The 16,639-nt window shown below is 35.8% G+C and overlaps 1 protein-coding gene across 2 annotated transcripts in view; it reads right to left on the reverse strand.

Moving 5' to 3' along the window:
* The window catches only part of LOC150099324 (PAX3- and PAX7-binding protein 1-like), a 291,434-nt gene that overhangs the window by 95,000 nt on the left and 179,795 nt on the right, over window positions 1-16,639 (reverse strand). For both annotated transcript variants that reach the window (XM_090403794.1, XM_090403795.1), the window contains exon 13: window positions 6,838-6,979. In XM_090403794.1, coding sequence (XP_090259920.1) covers window positions 6,838-6,979 — 142 coding nt within the window. The remainder of the gene's footprint in view (window positions 1-6,837; window positions 6,980-16,639) is intronic.

Below are 16,639 nucleotides of genomic sequence, written 5' to 3' on the forward strand. Positions count from 1 at the left end.
GTTAGTAGGTTTTTCCCAGCAGACTGTGTGACTTTGGCTTTCATCATCTGTGATGAAGTCCTAACATTACTCAAGGACAAGTTATCCAAAAAAATGTTAGCCTTGCTTACACATTGCATGAAGTCCGGTTACTTCAGATTTCAAGATACTATATACAAGCAAAATCATGGGCTGGCTATGGGTAATCCTTTATTCCCTGTACTCACAAATATTTACTTAGTGGATTTTGAAGCCAAGGCTATCTCATCCTTTATTTTAACACCTAAAGTTAGGAAACGCTATGTAGATGATGTCTTCATTATTTGGAACCATGGACATGATTCCCTTATGGTTTTCCTCGAACATCTCAATAGCCGACATCAAAGTATTAAGTTTACTGCCGAGCTTGAAACAGATAATTCCCTGCCTTTTCTTGATCAAACTGACCTGCTCTTCTGGTAAACTCAAAATATCGATATATAGAAAGCCCACACATACCAACAGATATCTGCATAGTCAGTCCCATCACTTCCCTCCTCATAAGCTTGGAATAATTTCCACCTTGGGACATAGAGCCCGTTCTCTTCTGGATGACCCAAATGAACTTCTTACAGAAATAAACCATCTCAAAACATCTTTCAAAGTTAATGGATATTCCAAGAGAATCATTGAAAGATTCCTTCTTAATCTTCCTAGACATCACTCAGAAGAAACAAATAGATTCAAAGGCAATATATCTATTCCTTACATAAGTACAGTTTCACATAAATTAGCAAAAGTTCTAAGAAAATACAATATCAGAACTTTGTTCACTCCACTTCCAAAAATCCGTTTCTTAATAAGCCACCCAAAACCTTGTCATCATCATCTTAAATACCCTGGTGTATATAAAATATTGGGTGATTGTGATATTCCTTATTTTGGACAAACAGACAAATCTGTCGAATTGCATATGGAAGAACACGAGGGACATTACTTACAAGAGACAGCGAGCCAGTACATTATCAAGTCATATTCTTTTCTCGGCTAATCCTAATAATGAAAGCCAAAGTCACACAGTCTGCTGGGAAAAATCTACTAACATCTTCCGTTGCAATGATGAACTAGAGAGAAAAATCGTGGAATCTAGGGAAATCATCTTCAATCCTGTTCACCTAAATAATAACTTGAGCTACAACCTCCCAGATAGTCATTCAGCTGTAATCATGTACTGGCGTTCATGAGATGCTACTAGCACGCACTTTTCCAACAATACAACAAACGAAAGAATAGTTTTAAATACAACCACAGCGTTTTAATGTCAGTTATGTATAGAGACTCTCTATGTTGTTCATAGTTTATTTAAGCTTCAGTGTTTTTGTGTTTTTTCTTTTTTCTTTCTTTTATAATGTCACCTGATGAAGGCTGTTACAAGCCGAAACTAGTCGTGTTTTAATATTAAAACCTTTTAACTTAAATCTCGGTTCTAGTCATTCAATTCTTTTTTAAAAAAATATGTATGTTAACTGAGTTAATGATCATTCTTTCATATATATGAAAGAATGATCATTAATGTGTGTTGTGTGTGGAATGTATGCATTCCTGATGTATGGATTTTGGATTGAAAGTGATAGTGGTGGGAGAATGTGCAGAAAGTGTAAGCAAAGTGAGGAGTTGAAGTATGTGTCAGGTTGTGAGACAGTTATGGCTGAAGAAAGCCAGAATGAGAGTGAAAATAGTGGCTTGATAGGGAATTGCGATGTACAAGATGGCAATGAGCGCGTTGATCTAAGAAAGAGTGAGAGCAACTATACAGAAAGAGAAAATGGTTTGAATGATAAAAAAAATGAATTATTTGTAGAAAGTGAGATTGCTAGGTTGCACGCAGGGATATAAATTGCACAGCGGCAATTAGAGCACCTGCAAAACTCTTTCTAGAGTGATTCGGCTAACGTAAATAAACAGCGTAAGAATGGGAGAGTTTCTGAAATGAAGGAAAGAGTGTTGTATGGTGACTCGTTATTAAGAGGAGTGATAGATGGGAGTGTAACTAAATCGTACTTACTGGGTGCGAAATTTAAGTAAGTGAGAGTATTAGAGTGCAAAAACAGAGGGTGAAAGAATTAATAATTGTGGCGGGTACGCATGAATTGAAAGGTGATAAATTTTTTATGAGAGAGGACTTGAAAGTATTGTTAAAGGAAGCGAAAGAAAAGAGAGAGAGAGAGTTAAAATGGTGAATCTGTTGCCTCGGTATGACAGAGAAGAAATTAGAAGGAGGGCCATAATTGCAAATGACATTATGCGCAGGTTATGCAGATGGTGTGGAATTTGTGGACGTGTGGAATGAGTTTGATAGGCGAAAGGACTTATACAAGATGGATGGCCTGCATTTGAATGGACTTGGTGTGCAGAGACTGGAAAAAGTGTTGCTGAATGAAGTGAAAATGGATGTGCAGAACCAGGGAAACTAGAACTACCAAGGAGGGGAGGGAGTGGATATGCAAACTTCAGTGAGACAGTTGAGTGTAAAAATGTATATAATGTACCTGAGCCAGCACTAAGGACAAAAAATGGGAATGGGACGTTTAGAATAACACATCAAGATAGGGGTGGGACAAAGGGATCACTGCATTTCATGTAAACTAATGCCAGGAGTATTAGGAACAAGAAGGAAGAATTTTTGGCCTTGATTGGCTCTTCCTGGCCACAGGTTATTGGCAATAGTGACACATGGCTAATGGAAGATGATATAGTTAGTGGGATAGAATGTGTAGATTATAGTGTGTTTAGGAGGGACAGAGAGAATAAAATGGGGGGGAGGAGTGTTATTGATGATAGCTGATGAACTGCAGCCAAGGAGAATTGAAGTTGTATTGCAGGATAATGAAAGGAGCTCATCTGAGGCTATTTGGTGTGAGATTGAGACTGGCAGAATAAAATATACAGTTGGGTGCTGCTATAGACGGTGATGGAATAGATGGTGGAGATAGTATGCATAAACAAATTGATGAAATGAGTGGAAGGAGAGTAATTATTATGAGGGATTTCAACTATGGTAACATTGATTGGAAGGAGGAGAGGACACATGTGAGGAAGGAAATGGATTTTATTCAATTATTAAGGGATAACTATCTGAGACAGCATGTAATTGAAAATACTAGGGATGTGAGAGTGCTTGACCTGGTAATAGCATCTCACAATTTGACTATAATGAATATGACCATGTTGCCACCTATTGGTGAGAGTGATCATAAGGTCTTGACCTGGGAGGTAGCTAAAGGTGTGGAATTTTTGATTAAGACAGGGTATATGTGGAATTACCGTGCTGGCAAGTTTGACAAGCTTAGGACTGCTTGGATCAGTGCCATGGCATGTACAACTGCAAGGGCTGGACGTCGATAGAGCATGGGAAGTGGTCAAGGAGCATTTACAGGAGTTATGGCTGATTGTATACCTAGGGTCCGAATAGTAAAACAAGTAGGGGTTAAATGGATGAATAACATCATTAAGCTTGAGCTGCAAAAAAAGAAACAACTGTGGAGGGAATTTAAAGAAAGGGGTGACCTGCAGGTACATGAACGATATAAAGTGCAAGCCAGAAGGGTAACAAGTGTGGTAAAAACAGCAAAAGCCAATTATGAAAAGAAACTAGCTATGCAAGCAAAAGAGAATCCCAAACAGTTCTTTCAATATGCTGCAAGCAAGAAAAAAACTGTACATGGCAAAATGATTTTAAGGAATGACGATGGTAAGGAGGTCACTGAACCAGTGGCCTATAGTGGAGTTACTGAGCGCGCACTTTGCAAAAGTATATCATCCAGGTGGTGACATTGAAAAAATGAAGGAACCATTAGTTTATATGGGAATTGTGATGAATGAAGTGGAGGTGAATAGTCTATCACAGAACCTTAATGTGAATACATCTGTGGGATTGGATGGTATACCGGCACGGGTCTTGCGTGAAGCGGCTAAGGAATTATCAGTGCCCTTGACCATGTTGTTTAATCTGAGTCTCGAGTCTGGTTTAGTCCCGAAGGCGTGGAAAGAGGGGGAAAACAGTTTCACTGCATAAAGGAGTATCCAAGACTAGGTTGGCAAATTACCGACCGATCAGCATATCAGGAGTCGTTGTCAAAGTCTTGGAGAAAGTAGTCAAGGGAAAAATACAGGAATGGATTGATGAAAATGAGATACTGAGATACTGTACAGGGGACAGCATGGCTTTGTGAAGGGTAGATCATGCCTCAGTAACTTGCTCAAGTTTTATAATGAGGTGACGGCAGAACTGGATAAGGGAAATGGGTTTACAGTGATACTGCTGGACCTGGCAAAAGTTTGACAGGATACCACATGGAATTCTAATCCGTAAACTACAACATATGGGAATGGATATAGGGTTGGTGAGATGGATAGGTGGGTGGTTGATGGAGAGATATCAAAGAGTAGTTTATTCAGGAGTAGAGTCCAAAAGACGGCCTGTGACCAGTGGTGTGCCGCAGGGTTCTGTTCTTGGACCACTGCTGTTTAATCTGTTCATTAACGATATAGGGAAGGATCTAAGTGGAACAGTTCATTTGTTCGCTGATGATGCAAAGTTGGGTAGGACGATAGTGAATGCAGAAGATGTCAAAGTCTTGCAGGATGACTTAGATAGATTGGAGTTCTGGGCTAAGGAGAATGGATGTCAATTTAATTTGACAAAATGTAAGGTTATGCATTTTGGGGTGAAAAGATTGGCAGCAGTATACCACATTGGTGGAAATGTACTCCAAGAGATTGATGAGGCCGACTTGGGAGCGTTGGTGGATAGGGAGATGAAGTTTAGGGGGCACATTGCAAAAGTAGCTAAATCAGCTCATCAACTCACTTGGTTGTTGAAAAATACCTTGACGAGCAGAGACAAGCAAGTTATTGTACCTCTGTACCGAGCCCTGATAAGACCTCATCTCGACTACTGTGCCCAGATTTGGTCACCTCGGTTCCTTCTTGATGGGGAGGAAGTGGAGAGGATCCAGAGACGAGTGACCAAGATGATAGCAGGTCTGTGGAATGAACCTTATGAGAACAGGTTGAAGATTTGTGGGTTGCAGAAATTAATTGATAGGTGGAAAAGGGGAGATATGATTGAGACATTCAAATTGCTAAAGGGTTTCTATAGGATTAATTCAGAGGATATTTTTGAGATCAGGACTGGTGGTGGGAGAACTAGGGGATATCTATGGAAGCTGGTCAAGAGTGTGGTTAGCAAGGGTGTTAGAGCTGGGTTCTTTACTTTTAGAGTGGTAAATGAGTGGAATAAGCTGCCAGAGTCTGTTGTGGGTGCTATGACAGTGAGCGAGTTCAAGGCAAGATATGATAGATACTGTGAGAACGTCGAATAGTTGTGTGGACATGATGTTTAGGGCCTCCCTTGATGAGTCTAAGGACTTCCTGGAGTAGCCCAAAATAATAATAATAATATATATATATATATATATCCGCAAGCAGAGCAGAGGTTTAATTAAGAGTTTAGTTGCTATCTTCAACAAAAATTTTTTGTTAGTTCAGTACAATTTTTTTTCATTACATGAAAAAAAATTGATCTAAATAGTAAAAACTGAGTTTCTTGCATTATTAAATCATTTGTCTGATAGTAATCATATTTTAATTTCTAGGTTTAATATTTAAAAAATTATTGCAATAAACATTATAATTCTTACTACTGCACTACTTACAACAGAAATGTATTCTGAGCTGCTGTATTTCGACATGTCTATTAGCATAAAAACATAAGGAAGAGCTACCTCTCATCTAATGCGTAGTGACCTTTCAGATCTACTACTATGATGTAGCTATTAGATGTTATAGTGATTAGATTAAGTTAAAAAACATTTCTGTGTTTATCAAACAAAAACTTCAGGGTCTGGACTATGATGTAATTTGCTGCCATTCTGCTCTAGCAAATGATTTGACCTTTCACTGTTTGAAATAGCGAGCAAAAAATACCTTTTTTTTCCTATGAAACTTGGGCCAGAATTTTCCACAATTTGTTATGGCACATCATTTCATTATAGCAATGGTGTAGAATGTTCGACTGCTGCTGTTTATATTACATGAGCATTAAGTAAGCAGTTTTATCTTTATAAGTATCTGACCCACAAAAGGTGTTAAATCTATAGTATGTTTAGTCCCAATAATGCGGGTGGGCTAAGGATTAGATTATCTGGCAACTCTGCCCAGCAAACTAAAGTGTTTTCCAGTCACTTCAGACCTCCAATAAGCAGATGGTGGTCTCAATAGTGGGAGTATTTTGAAACCATCTACCTAAAGACATTCACACTATAAAAAAGATTCAAAGCCTATTGATTGGAAAGCAGGTACAATATCCACTTGACCAATGCATGGCACTGATATAATATACAAAATCTGCAAGTTTTTCACCTAAAGAATATTAGTTCTTAACTTCTCTGAATCAAGAGAAGACAACACACTCTGTAAATAATACAGTGCACCAAATAAGCTTCAAAATCAATGTTAAATCTATACTTTCTTGGTGTGTCCTGTATATGAGCATGTTGCACCACCATATCTGCTTGAATACTGAATGAATGGGGATTGGTTGTCAATTTGGATTGAGACAAAATGTATTCTGTATTGGCTTAACCATAAACAAATATGCTGGTGCAACATGCTCATATAAAAATATTATGAAATCATCTTAAAGGAGATTATAGCAAGTTCAGATCACTAACTTTCCTGTCATTTAAAGCATGCACATGCACACATACAGAATTATATGCATGCATGATTAATTTAGGACTAATATTAAATTTCAGGTAATTGATGAAGACTAAAGGTGTGTATTTTTCCTTGAAATGAAGAAATCATAAAGTATACCTGTAAGTTTAGGAAGAACAACTTTTTCAACAACAGACGACAAAACACCAAAATCTGAATTATCAGGAGATTCTGTTTTTTCTTCTTTGTAACCAGACTTTAACACTTGAAACCATTGCATGCTTTCTATGCTTCGGTTATTCTAAAATAAAACAAAGTTAAACAAAATGATATAGATAAACAAACATAAGACAGTGTTTTATACATATTTATATAATTTTTGTAATAATAAAATGATTTCATAAGGCAAAAGTTATTTATTAATATTGTAAAACTGATTTTATTATTATTATATCACACCTCCAGGGAGTCCAAAGACTCATCGAAGGAGGGCATCTACTCTACAACTCTTCATCTCACTACTTCACCAATGGCATTTACCCCCACTAGTACTTTCACAGACAATTACAAACATCCATGCCCATGGCGGGATTTGAACCCACAGTCTTTTGGCTGGAGAGCAGATATGCTAACCACTCGGCCAACCAGGCCAGCCTGGTTGCCCGAGTGGTTAGCGCAGTAGGGAAAAAAAAACAAACAAACAAAAAAAAAAAAAAAAACAAGATATCAACAGATTTGTCCAGGCTACGAATGAGGTAGTTTGTGTAATGTGATTGTAAAATGCTTATGATAATTTATCCTGAATGTTTTTCTAACAAGTAGAGTGATATACTGTGAAAATGAACATGATAGATATTTAAAAAGCAATTATGTAATTTCTAACTCAAACCACAATACAAGAGTTATTAAGTTTCATAGGGTTGAGGAGGGAAATAGATATCACCAATGGGAGGAAACTATACACCTTTCAGTAACGTGAAATACTAAACTCAGGGCTTCTTATCCTTCTTATTCTTCTTAATTTTAGAGAAATTCTCACCTTCTCATAACGTATCCAGCAGGATACTGAATGAAAAAGAATAGGCTGATACTTGGAGACTTAGCGAACCATCTGTATTTTGTTAACCTGTACTTGTTTAAAACCATAAACAAATATGAACATACAATATGATCAAATGTCAAGGCAGGAGGGACATTACCTGGTTAAACAAAACCACTTCTGTTTTTGCCAAGGAATTAGAAAAAACCGTGAAAGACAGCTATAATAAAAATATGAAACCAGAACAAACAGAAAAGAGATGGCTTTGTCATAGGAATTTCAGATATACTGTGATGACAGAGCAAGAAGACTAAAACTGAAATAAGAATTATTTGCATCTATGTCCTGACAGGAGATTACCGTATTTACTTGAATATAATTCGCTCTCATGTATATCTCGCACCCCGATTTTATTTTACGAAAAGAGAAATTAAAAAGTTTCGCATATACCTCAAACACACACAAAAAAAATTAAAACTTTAAGAAATAGATAGTAAAGGTTGCTATGGCAATTACAGATATTTTGGAATCCGGTTGAAGAGAATCATCATTTCAACTCAACAATTGTTGGCTTGCCTTTGCCGTTGAGTTGAGCGACCTTTTGTTAGTGATCATATGCATGTCTTCATAGCTGTGCTATCTCTACTGACCCACCATTGATGTCTGTTTCACACTCCGCTTTCACTTCTTGTTAGTCATTCACGAAGGAAGGATTGTTCATAACGTATCTCAAATCTTGTAAATTACTTGTCGCTAAAGATTGAAATATATCGCCTGATAAAGGTGAGCAGCCAATTGCGTAAATAACATTGATAATTAAAATTTAAATGAATTCATTTTATACATAATTGAGCAATTATAAATTATAACGATACTGAGGATTTAATTATAAATGTGAATTTAGTTTTTTTCCTGAAAAACTTTAGTTTCCAAAAATCCCTGCATATATCTCGCACCATGATTTTTTAACTTTAATTTTGGGGAAAAAAAAGTGCGAGTTATATTTGAGTGAATATGGTACAGTAGAGAAGATTTTAGAGAAATTTTTCAAGTAATTAGAGAAGATAGCTAACATAAAAAAAGGAAAAGATGGTTCTTGTTGTGGACTTAAAGCGCTGCAATTGAATACCAGTCGTATATAAATATTTTAGGAAAAGTTGGAAAAAAGAACAAAACTTATAACAATGTAAGTGATGTTTATGAACATCTGATAAAAACGTTTTTAATTCAGTAGCTGGTATGTATAGTTAATGTCTTCCCCCACATATATGTATGGCATATGAATTATCAAGTGTGTTCTTAGAGAATAGAGAGACAATACAAGGAAGTTGAGTGAGGTGTTAAAGTAGCTAAACAAAATTTGTGGAAAGATTTGGAGAGAACATAGAAAGAAAATAAATATGCAAAATGCAGAAAATGTTTTCGATGCTAATAAAGCACAGAAATGAAATGAGGAAAGTGTATCATAATAGGAATTATAAAGGACATAGTAATATCAAAGCTGAAGATAGGATATTCTGGATGGCTATAATAATTACTTTGAAAAATTATAAAATGTAGTAACAATTAATGATATAATAAAATATCTAGGTGCCATGTAATTAAGAGTACATTTCAATACTGAAGTAGAAAAGCCATCAGAAATGTGAAATGTGGAATGGCTACACATTTCGCCCTCTGTAGATAATGAGTAGATTACAAAAATGTAAATACAGTCAACTCTCGATAACTCGAATTTTTATTGAGGTCCCAGCCCCTTTAGTGGAGATTCAATGTTAAACTCTCTCGATTACTCGAACTGAACTTCCGATAACTCTAACTTTTCCAAACAAATTTTTAAAATTACATTCGTGTACAAATTGTCACGTAGCTTTTAAACTAATTTCTTTTAATTCTTTTAAACTAAAAGGTGGGCTTAAAATATTTTATAACTAAAACACAAAAAGAATAGTCCAAGATTTTCAAAATCGTAATGCGATTGATTACTTAGAGGCATTGCACATAACTTCGAGTTTTAAACAATAATAATGTGCATTTATTCTATTAAAACAAAATAAATTACAATTATTAAAAAAATTAGGTGTATTATTTACATTTTTGTAGCCTACTCATTATCTACAGGGGGCAAAATGCGAGGGGCAACTTTTCCAAATCCCACACTACATATGCTAAAATAAGGTAGCATTAAAGTTTTATGTCCAGAAGGCTTGATCACAAGATCAAATTGCAAATAGTTATAGTACTCTCATGATACCAATTTATAATAACGAAATATAAAACCATTTGAAAATTAAGGAGCAATTTTCTTACATAGTGTTCCAAGAAAGAATTATGTAAATCTATACTTATAAAGGATTGAGAAAAATTACCGATGAGATAACTGATGAAAAACAAACTGGATAGATTCAGTCCGAACAGGAGTTACTAGGAACAGATTTTTATCTTATGAAAAATAGTCAAATTATAAGAGTCTCTATTTAAGGTTTGTTGATCTCTAAAAAAGAATAAGGTCCCAAGGCAAACTGTTCAAAACAATGAATCTGTGTGGTATAAATAGAACCTTAATATCCAGCAAATAACTGTCTGAAATGAATGATGTATAGGAAGATGGTGTTAACTATAATCTATGTGGACCACATCACCAAGTGGTATTAAACCCGGTAATCAAATAGAAGATAGTCAACTCTCATTATAGCAATTTGAATGACCATTCAAATGGTTTGTTATTATGGATAGTTTGCTATGGTGAATTTCTTTTAGTATAGCACTATATCTGCAGAGCTTGGGTCAGAACTTTTAATTTGTTACGGACAGCGAGCTTGTGGCAGTGAGTGCTGACTGTAAGCTTACATCATTAACCTCCACAGATGTTATCTTCTTAAGATATTTCTTCTATTATTCTTCAAACATCTGCAGCTCTTACATGAGAATTTAGAAGAAAACCAGGACAGTAAACCGATGATATTAATGGCAGAAATTTATTAATAATGAAGATATCAGATAAGATCCTGAGATTATTAATATTCCAGAATGTATGAGCAGAGCTGATCTAAGATGGCATGGTCACTAAAAAGAGAATGGGAGATGAACAATTAGCAAAATAAGCTTGGGAAAAAAGACTAAGAATAATCAAGATATAAGTGGACTGATGCAATGAGGAGTGCATAAAATATAAGAGCTGATCATTTAAGCCAATTTGACAAATGCTGATCAGAAACTAGTAATTAAATATTGTATTAGCTGACATAATATATAGTACACCCCACGAAGATATATCATGCTGAAAGATGATTAATATAGAAATATACCATTATTAGTTTAACACTGTTACATGCACATAAGCCATTAACAATGTTAAGTAGAATGCATACATTTCAGGAGTTTCCTCAATGAATTATATTAACAAGCAGCTGTCTTATATACCTGTTGGCAACTCGTATAGGTAAATATGACCTCTGCTATTGCTTCTGCCTTAGTATCTCCAAGTTTGGGTCTGCCTCCCACTGACGAGACCTCAATAAAGGTCGAAACCAGTCTGGGTAGTGGCCCTTCCCTTAGTGCATAGCAGTATACATGTCCGCAAGGAGATGCGAGATACTGAGACAAGGAGTGATGAGAGCTTGGTCCACCTTTGCTCAAAGTTGCCTGGTGTTGCACTACCTTACCTCAGTCCTGAAGATATTTTCAGATGCAAACTAACTTTGTTTGCTTACACTTGGATAAAGGATTAAACTAAATTTATTATAACAGTACATAATTATGATAGAAAATTAAATACTAAATAATAGAAAAGAAAAAGCTAAGGCTATTTTTGGCATATTTTTTCAGCAATTTAAAGTAAATACTAAATATTATCTAATACTTCAGGTTTCAATCTATATTTTATTAAACAACTAATTACAACATCAACACTGTAGTAATACATCCATAACTGCAAAAAATCTCCCAAACCATGCTAGGGATAACAGAATTTTGTCCAAAGTAAACTGAACCTGAAATGTATTAATATGTTTGCACATCCTCAATCTCATAAATGATACCAGTTAAGCTTCTCCATCTTATCTAAAAAGGCTTTAACAATCAACAAACTATATGACATGAAATAGCATGACTTGCATGCTAAACACATGTTAAATTTAAGGATGTTAAAACTGTTAGCCAAGAGTAACTGAGATCTTGTTCACAGTTTCATCTGAAGAGGAAATTTAGATATTCCTGAAACACTGATGTTGTAACTAATTATTTGAATAAAAGCAAAATCAGGAGATCACCTGTTACTCAGAATGTGAATTGCAGATGTTCTTCTGAATTTATAATATAGGTGCAAAAATTTTGTCAGAAAGCAAAACAATTAAAGCATTAGTTAATATAAATGAGAGAGCTCTGTAGTAAAGGGTTTAGAAATGTAGACGAATTAAAATTTTTTTTTGACTCCCAACCCAAGAAAGATTGTAAACTTATAGTACATTAGTACCATGAGAGAGACAAAGGCATTTTTTAAAAAGATTTGAATGACTAGAACCGAGATTTAAGTTAAAAGGTTTTAATATTAAAACACTACTAGTTTTGGCTTGTAACAGCCTTCATCAGGTGACATTATAAAAGAAAGAAAAAAGAAAAAACACTGAAGCTTAAATAAACTATGAACATCATAGAGAGTCTCTATACATAAATGACATTAAAACATTGTGGATGTATTTAAAGCTGTTCTTTCATTCGTTGTATTGTTGGGAAAGTATGTGCTAGTAGCATCTCGTGAACACCAGTACATGATTACAGCTGAATGACTATCTGGGAGGTTGTAGCTCAAGTTATTATTTAGATGAACAGGATTGAAGATATATATGTATTTTCATAATCCAGGAACCCTGCTCCTCTAGAGACCAAACATAGCTTTTTTTTTTAAACCATTTCAGACCTCCAATAAGCATGGGGGGGAGGGAGGGGGAATCTCGTATAGAGTAATGAAATTCATCTCCCACTATACACATTCACAAATATCCATACCTAAGGCAGGATTCAAACCTGAACCTGTGTATGATTATGGGAATGTTTACAGACTTTTCTCCAGTCATTCCTTTATAAAAACTGAAACAAAAGCAATTGATAATTGAAGGTGCTAAGAAATTTTGCTTAGAAATAAGGCATTGGCACTGTGAAACCATGTAATGAAATGAATGCAGACATCAGAATGCAGCAATATAGTGCCTGTTATAATTTCAATTTTATTTCTAAATATCATTTTTTTTTTACTATTACATCAAGCCCACACACGAGGTCAAAACTCAATAACACAATATCCCAGCATATAGGCATGATTAGGAAGAACCAGGAATGAATCTATTAATGTGTTTCCTGAAGCACTGAAAATTGTAGCCATCGGAAAAAATGAAATGGGGACAGCTGCTGCAAAAGAGAGGTAAACACAATGAAAAAGAAGGATGAGAAGCTCTTACAATAAGTTTGAAGCTGAGTGGATGGTAACCAACAATTGTCCATGTTCTTACATGTTCAGAAGCAAGTGAAGGAACTGTTATTATGACCAGTTTGGAGGCATCCATAAGAGTACTTATACAAAAGACGATGTGCAAAGGAACTATCTATCTATGAGAAAGCAAGTGAATGCAGTTTTAAGAGGGGGTTTCATCTATTAAGTATACTCACTTCTTCTAGATAGCATAGAATATTCTTAAGAAGGCTTTTTTGGTGCACCACCCCAAGTGAAAGATTTATCACACTTCTTGCATATGATTATGAGAACACTGTCATACCCTATCCCCCCCCCCCACTTCCTTTCTGAAAACCAAAAAGCAACTGCTAAGGTAGCAGATGGATTTAAGATTTACAAAATGCTATTGTGAAGGTGGTAAGCAGTGTTTAATGTAAGAGGGCACTGAGTCCTTTAAAGCTGAGACAACTATGAATGTGATGTGCTTGTGACAGGTCAGGCTAGAAATGAAGATCAACTCAAGATGAGAAACTGGATCTTGTTGGAGATTGAAATATAATCAAAAGTAAAGAGGGGGACTAAGCCCCCCCCTTCAGAAATAAGACAGGAGTGTGTTTAGGTAGCATTAAAATTCACTAAATTATCTTCACTCTCAGTGAAGATAATTTAATGAAAGTTTATGTGAGCACTAGAAGATTTCTTAAATAAAGACGAGGAATGGCGAGTACTGTCATCAGTAAAACTATGGACAGGATTTGAAATTAGTGCAAGAAAATCATTAGAGAAAAGAAGAAGAATGGAAAAGAGTGGAGCCCAGAAACAATAACAGAGAAATATGATGAGAGGAAACTGGCAACCAAAAAAAAAAAAAAAAAAAAAAGTAGACAGGTATCCATAAGATGCTGGCTTGATAAAAGGGCTTCTTTGCCAAGCTCAATCACATGCCTTGGGAATATTTTTATATGTCTCATGTCCAAATATAAGTAAGATTGGCTGGAAATCTCTTGTGCAGCAAGAGTAGCAGAATCTATATCGGCAAACCTCTAAGATAGTGATGTTCACTTTTATCTCCATTTTTAGGGGTAGGCTATAAAAGCTGGTTTCTTTGTTGTTGTTTAGAGGCCAGATATACATGTTGCAGGAGCAATATAAACAGGAGTAAAAATCAAGGATGTGATAAATGCAACTGAGAAACAGAAAAGAAAACAAAAGAGATGGTTGTGCTTGTTGGAACAAATGATTTAAGTAGTAATAAATATAGCAAGAGAGAGGATACGAAAGGATTGCTGGAAGTAAGAAAAAGAAGTGAGAGAGTGAAATTTACCGAGATAAGAAGACAGATGATGGCAAGCTGCATGGAAGAAATGAGTGTGAAGTTATGGATGTCTAAAGTGAGTTTTGATGGTAGAAATAGATTTGTATAAGAGAGATGCTGCACTTGAATGAATCTGTCATCAGGAGCATAGAAAATTTACTGTAGTGAGATTCAGTGAGTGAGTCGGGAGAAATCAGATCGGTGTGTGTGTGTAAGTGCAGCTCAGGTATGCAAACATGATAATGTTATAAATGTCAGTGAGATCGACATTGAAGGCTTAAGGGATGAACCTATAGACATTGGAGTTATGCATTTTGAGTGTGCGTATATGTGTGAAAACAGGAAAGTCATCCAACTGCAGATAAAAGTGTACAAAAAACCCAGGAGGTATGTCTATTCACAAATGCCAAGCGCACCACAAACAAAGAGGTTGGGTTTGTAGACTAGTGAATAACACTGTAGCCTGAGACTTTTGGCATTAATGAGACCTAGTGCTTAGGAGTCAGATATAGTGACTAGAACTGAGTAAAAGTAATAGTATTTTTAAGAACAAAAGCACTATTAATGATACCAGATGATTTGAGACCAGTTACTGTAGCAACTAAAAAGTAACAATAACAATAATGATCCACATACTAGTAGGTTTGAGGCTATTTGGTGTGAAGTGAAAGCACACCACGAAATTATCCCGATGGTATTAAGTGAATAATCAGTATAAGTGACTAGAATTATCCAGAAACTGACTGAGTAGCAGAGAAAACTTGTGATAAGAATGAGCTGTAGTGAAACAACTTTCTCAAGCAGGATGTGAAAGAAGTAATTCATGGCCAAAGAGTGTTAGATTCACAGCATCCGAAGGGGTCTCACAGTTAAGGATGTGACTGTTTTTCCACTAGCTGGTGACAGTGATCATGCAGTACTAATCTGGGAAATAGCCAAGTGTATGGATGTTCCAATTAGGACAAGTTGCATGCCGAACTACAAAGCTGGAAAGTATGATAAGCTCGGAAGAATGCTATATTCAGTTCTATGATATCACAGTTACCAAACAGGAAGGATATCATCAGTACAAGGGAAGTTTTGAAAAGATGCTTAAATAATACAGCATCTGAATATGTCAGCAGAGTTCAAAGATCAAGTAGGATAGGAGTGAAATGGATGTGCAACCTTATTAAACAAGAGATCCATAAGAAGAGTGATGATATGGAAAGAAAATTGTGAAAATAAGGATGAGAAAAGTTATGAAATATAAAATGCAGATCTAAAAAGTTACCCATGTTGCATGGAAACTAAGTCGAAGTATGAAAAGAAACTGGTTGCCTGAAAGAATTTTATAGCATGCTGCAAGTAAACAAAAGGATGAATGTGAAAGAATAACGTCACTGAATGCAGACAGTACCCTTGTGTCAAAAGTAGATGCTACTGTTCAAATAATGATTGCTCACTTTGCTAAGATCTATCAATCTGGTGTATGTAACATGGAGCACAGTGCTACCACTACACTGGATGAAGAGAGGTGTATGACAAGCAGGTTTTACAGCAAAGAAGGACCTACAGGTCAAAGTGTGTTAGATCTGATCATTGTGTCTAAAGATGTTTCAGTGAAGAATGTGACTGTTTTGTCACTAGCTGAAGACAGCATCATGCTCTACAAAAGCTACTCAAGAGAATACTATGTTCTGTCTTATGGTATCCATTACTGAATGGGAAGGATGATATCAGCAATTCATGGGAAGCTTTGATGGGATGCTTAAATGACGCAGTATCTGGATGTGTCCTTATAGTAGTTTTTGAAGAGCAAATAGGTTAAGAGTGAAATGAGCGTACACAGCCTTATTAATTTTTTTTTTTTCTGGTTAACACCCATGAAAGGTTATTACTAAACCTATAGTACATTTGTACTGTGGATGGGCTAAGGATCCCTCCCCCCATTTTTGTTAACTTTATATATATATATATTCTTGGTGAGGGGAGGGGTGGATATGCAGACATCAGTGAGGCAGTTGAGCGTAAGAATGTGTATAATATGCCTGAGCTAGTACGAAGGACAACAAATCAGAATGGGATAGTTAGTATAACGGCATCAAGATAGGGGTGAGACTAATGGGCTTCTGCACTTCATGTATGCTAATGCCAGGAGTATTAGGAACAAGGAGGA

Source organism: Typopeltis vanoorti, chromosome 14, assembly GCF_054136105.1.
Source record: "Typopeltis vanoorti isolate ZY-2024b chromosome 14, IOZ_Tvanoo_1.0, whole genome shotgun sequence".
Classification (NCBI taxonomy): domain Eukaryota; kingdom Metazoa; phylum Arthropoda; class Arachnida; order Uropygi; family Thelyphonidae; genus Typopeltis; species Typopeltis vanoorti.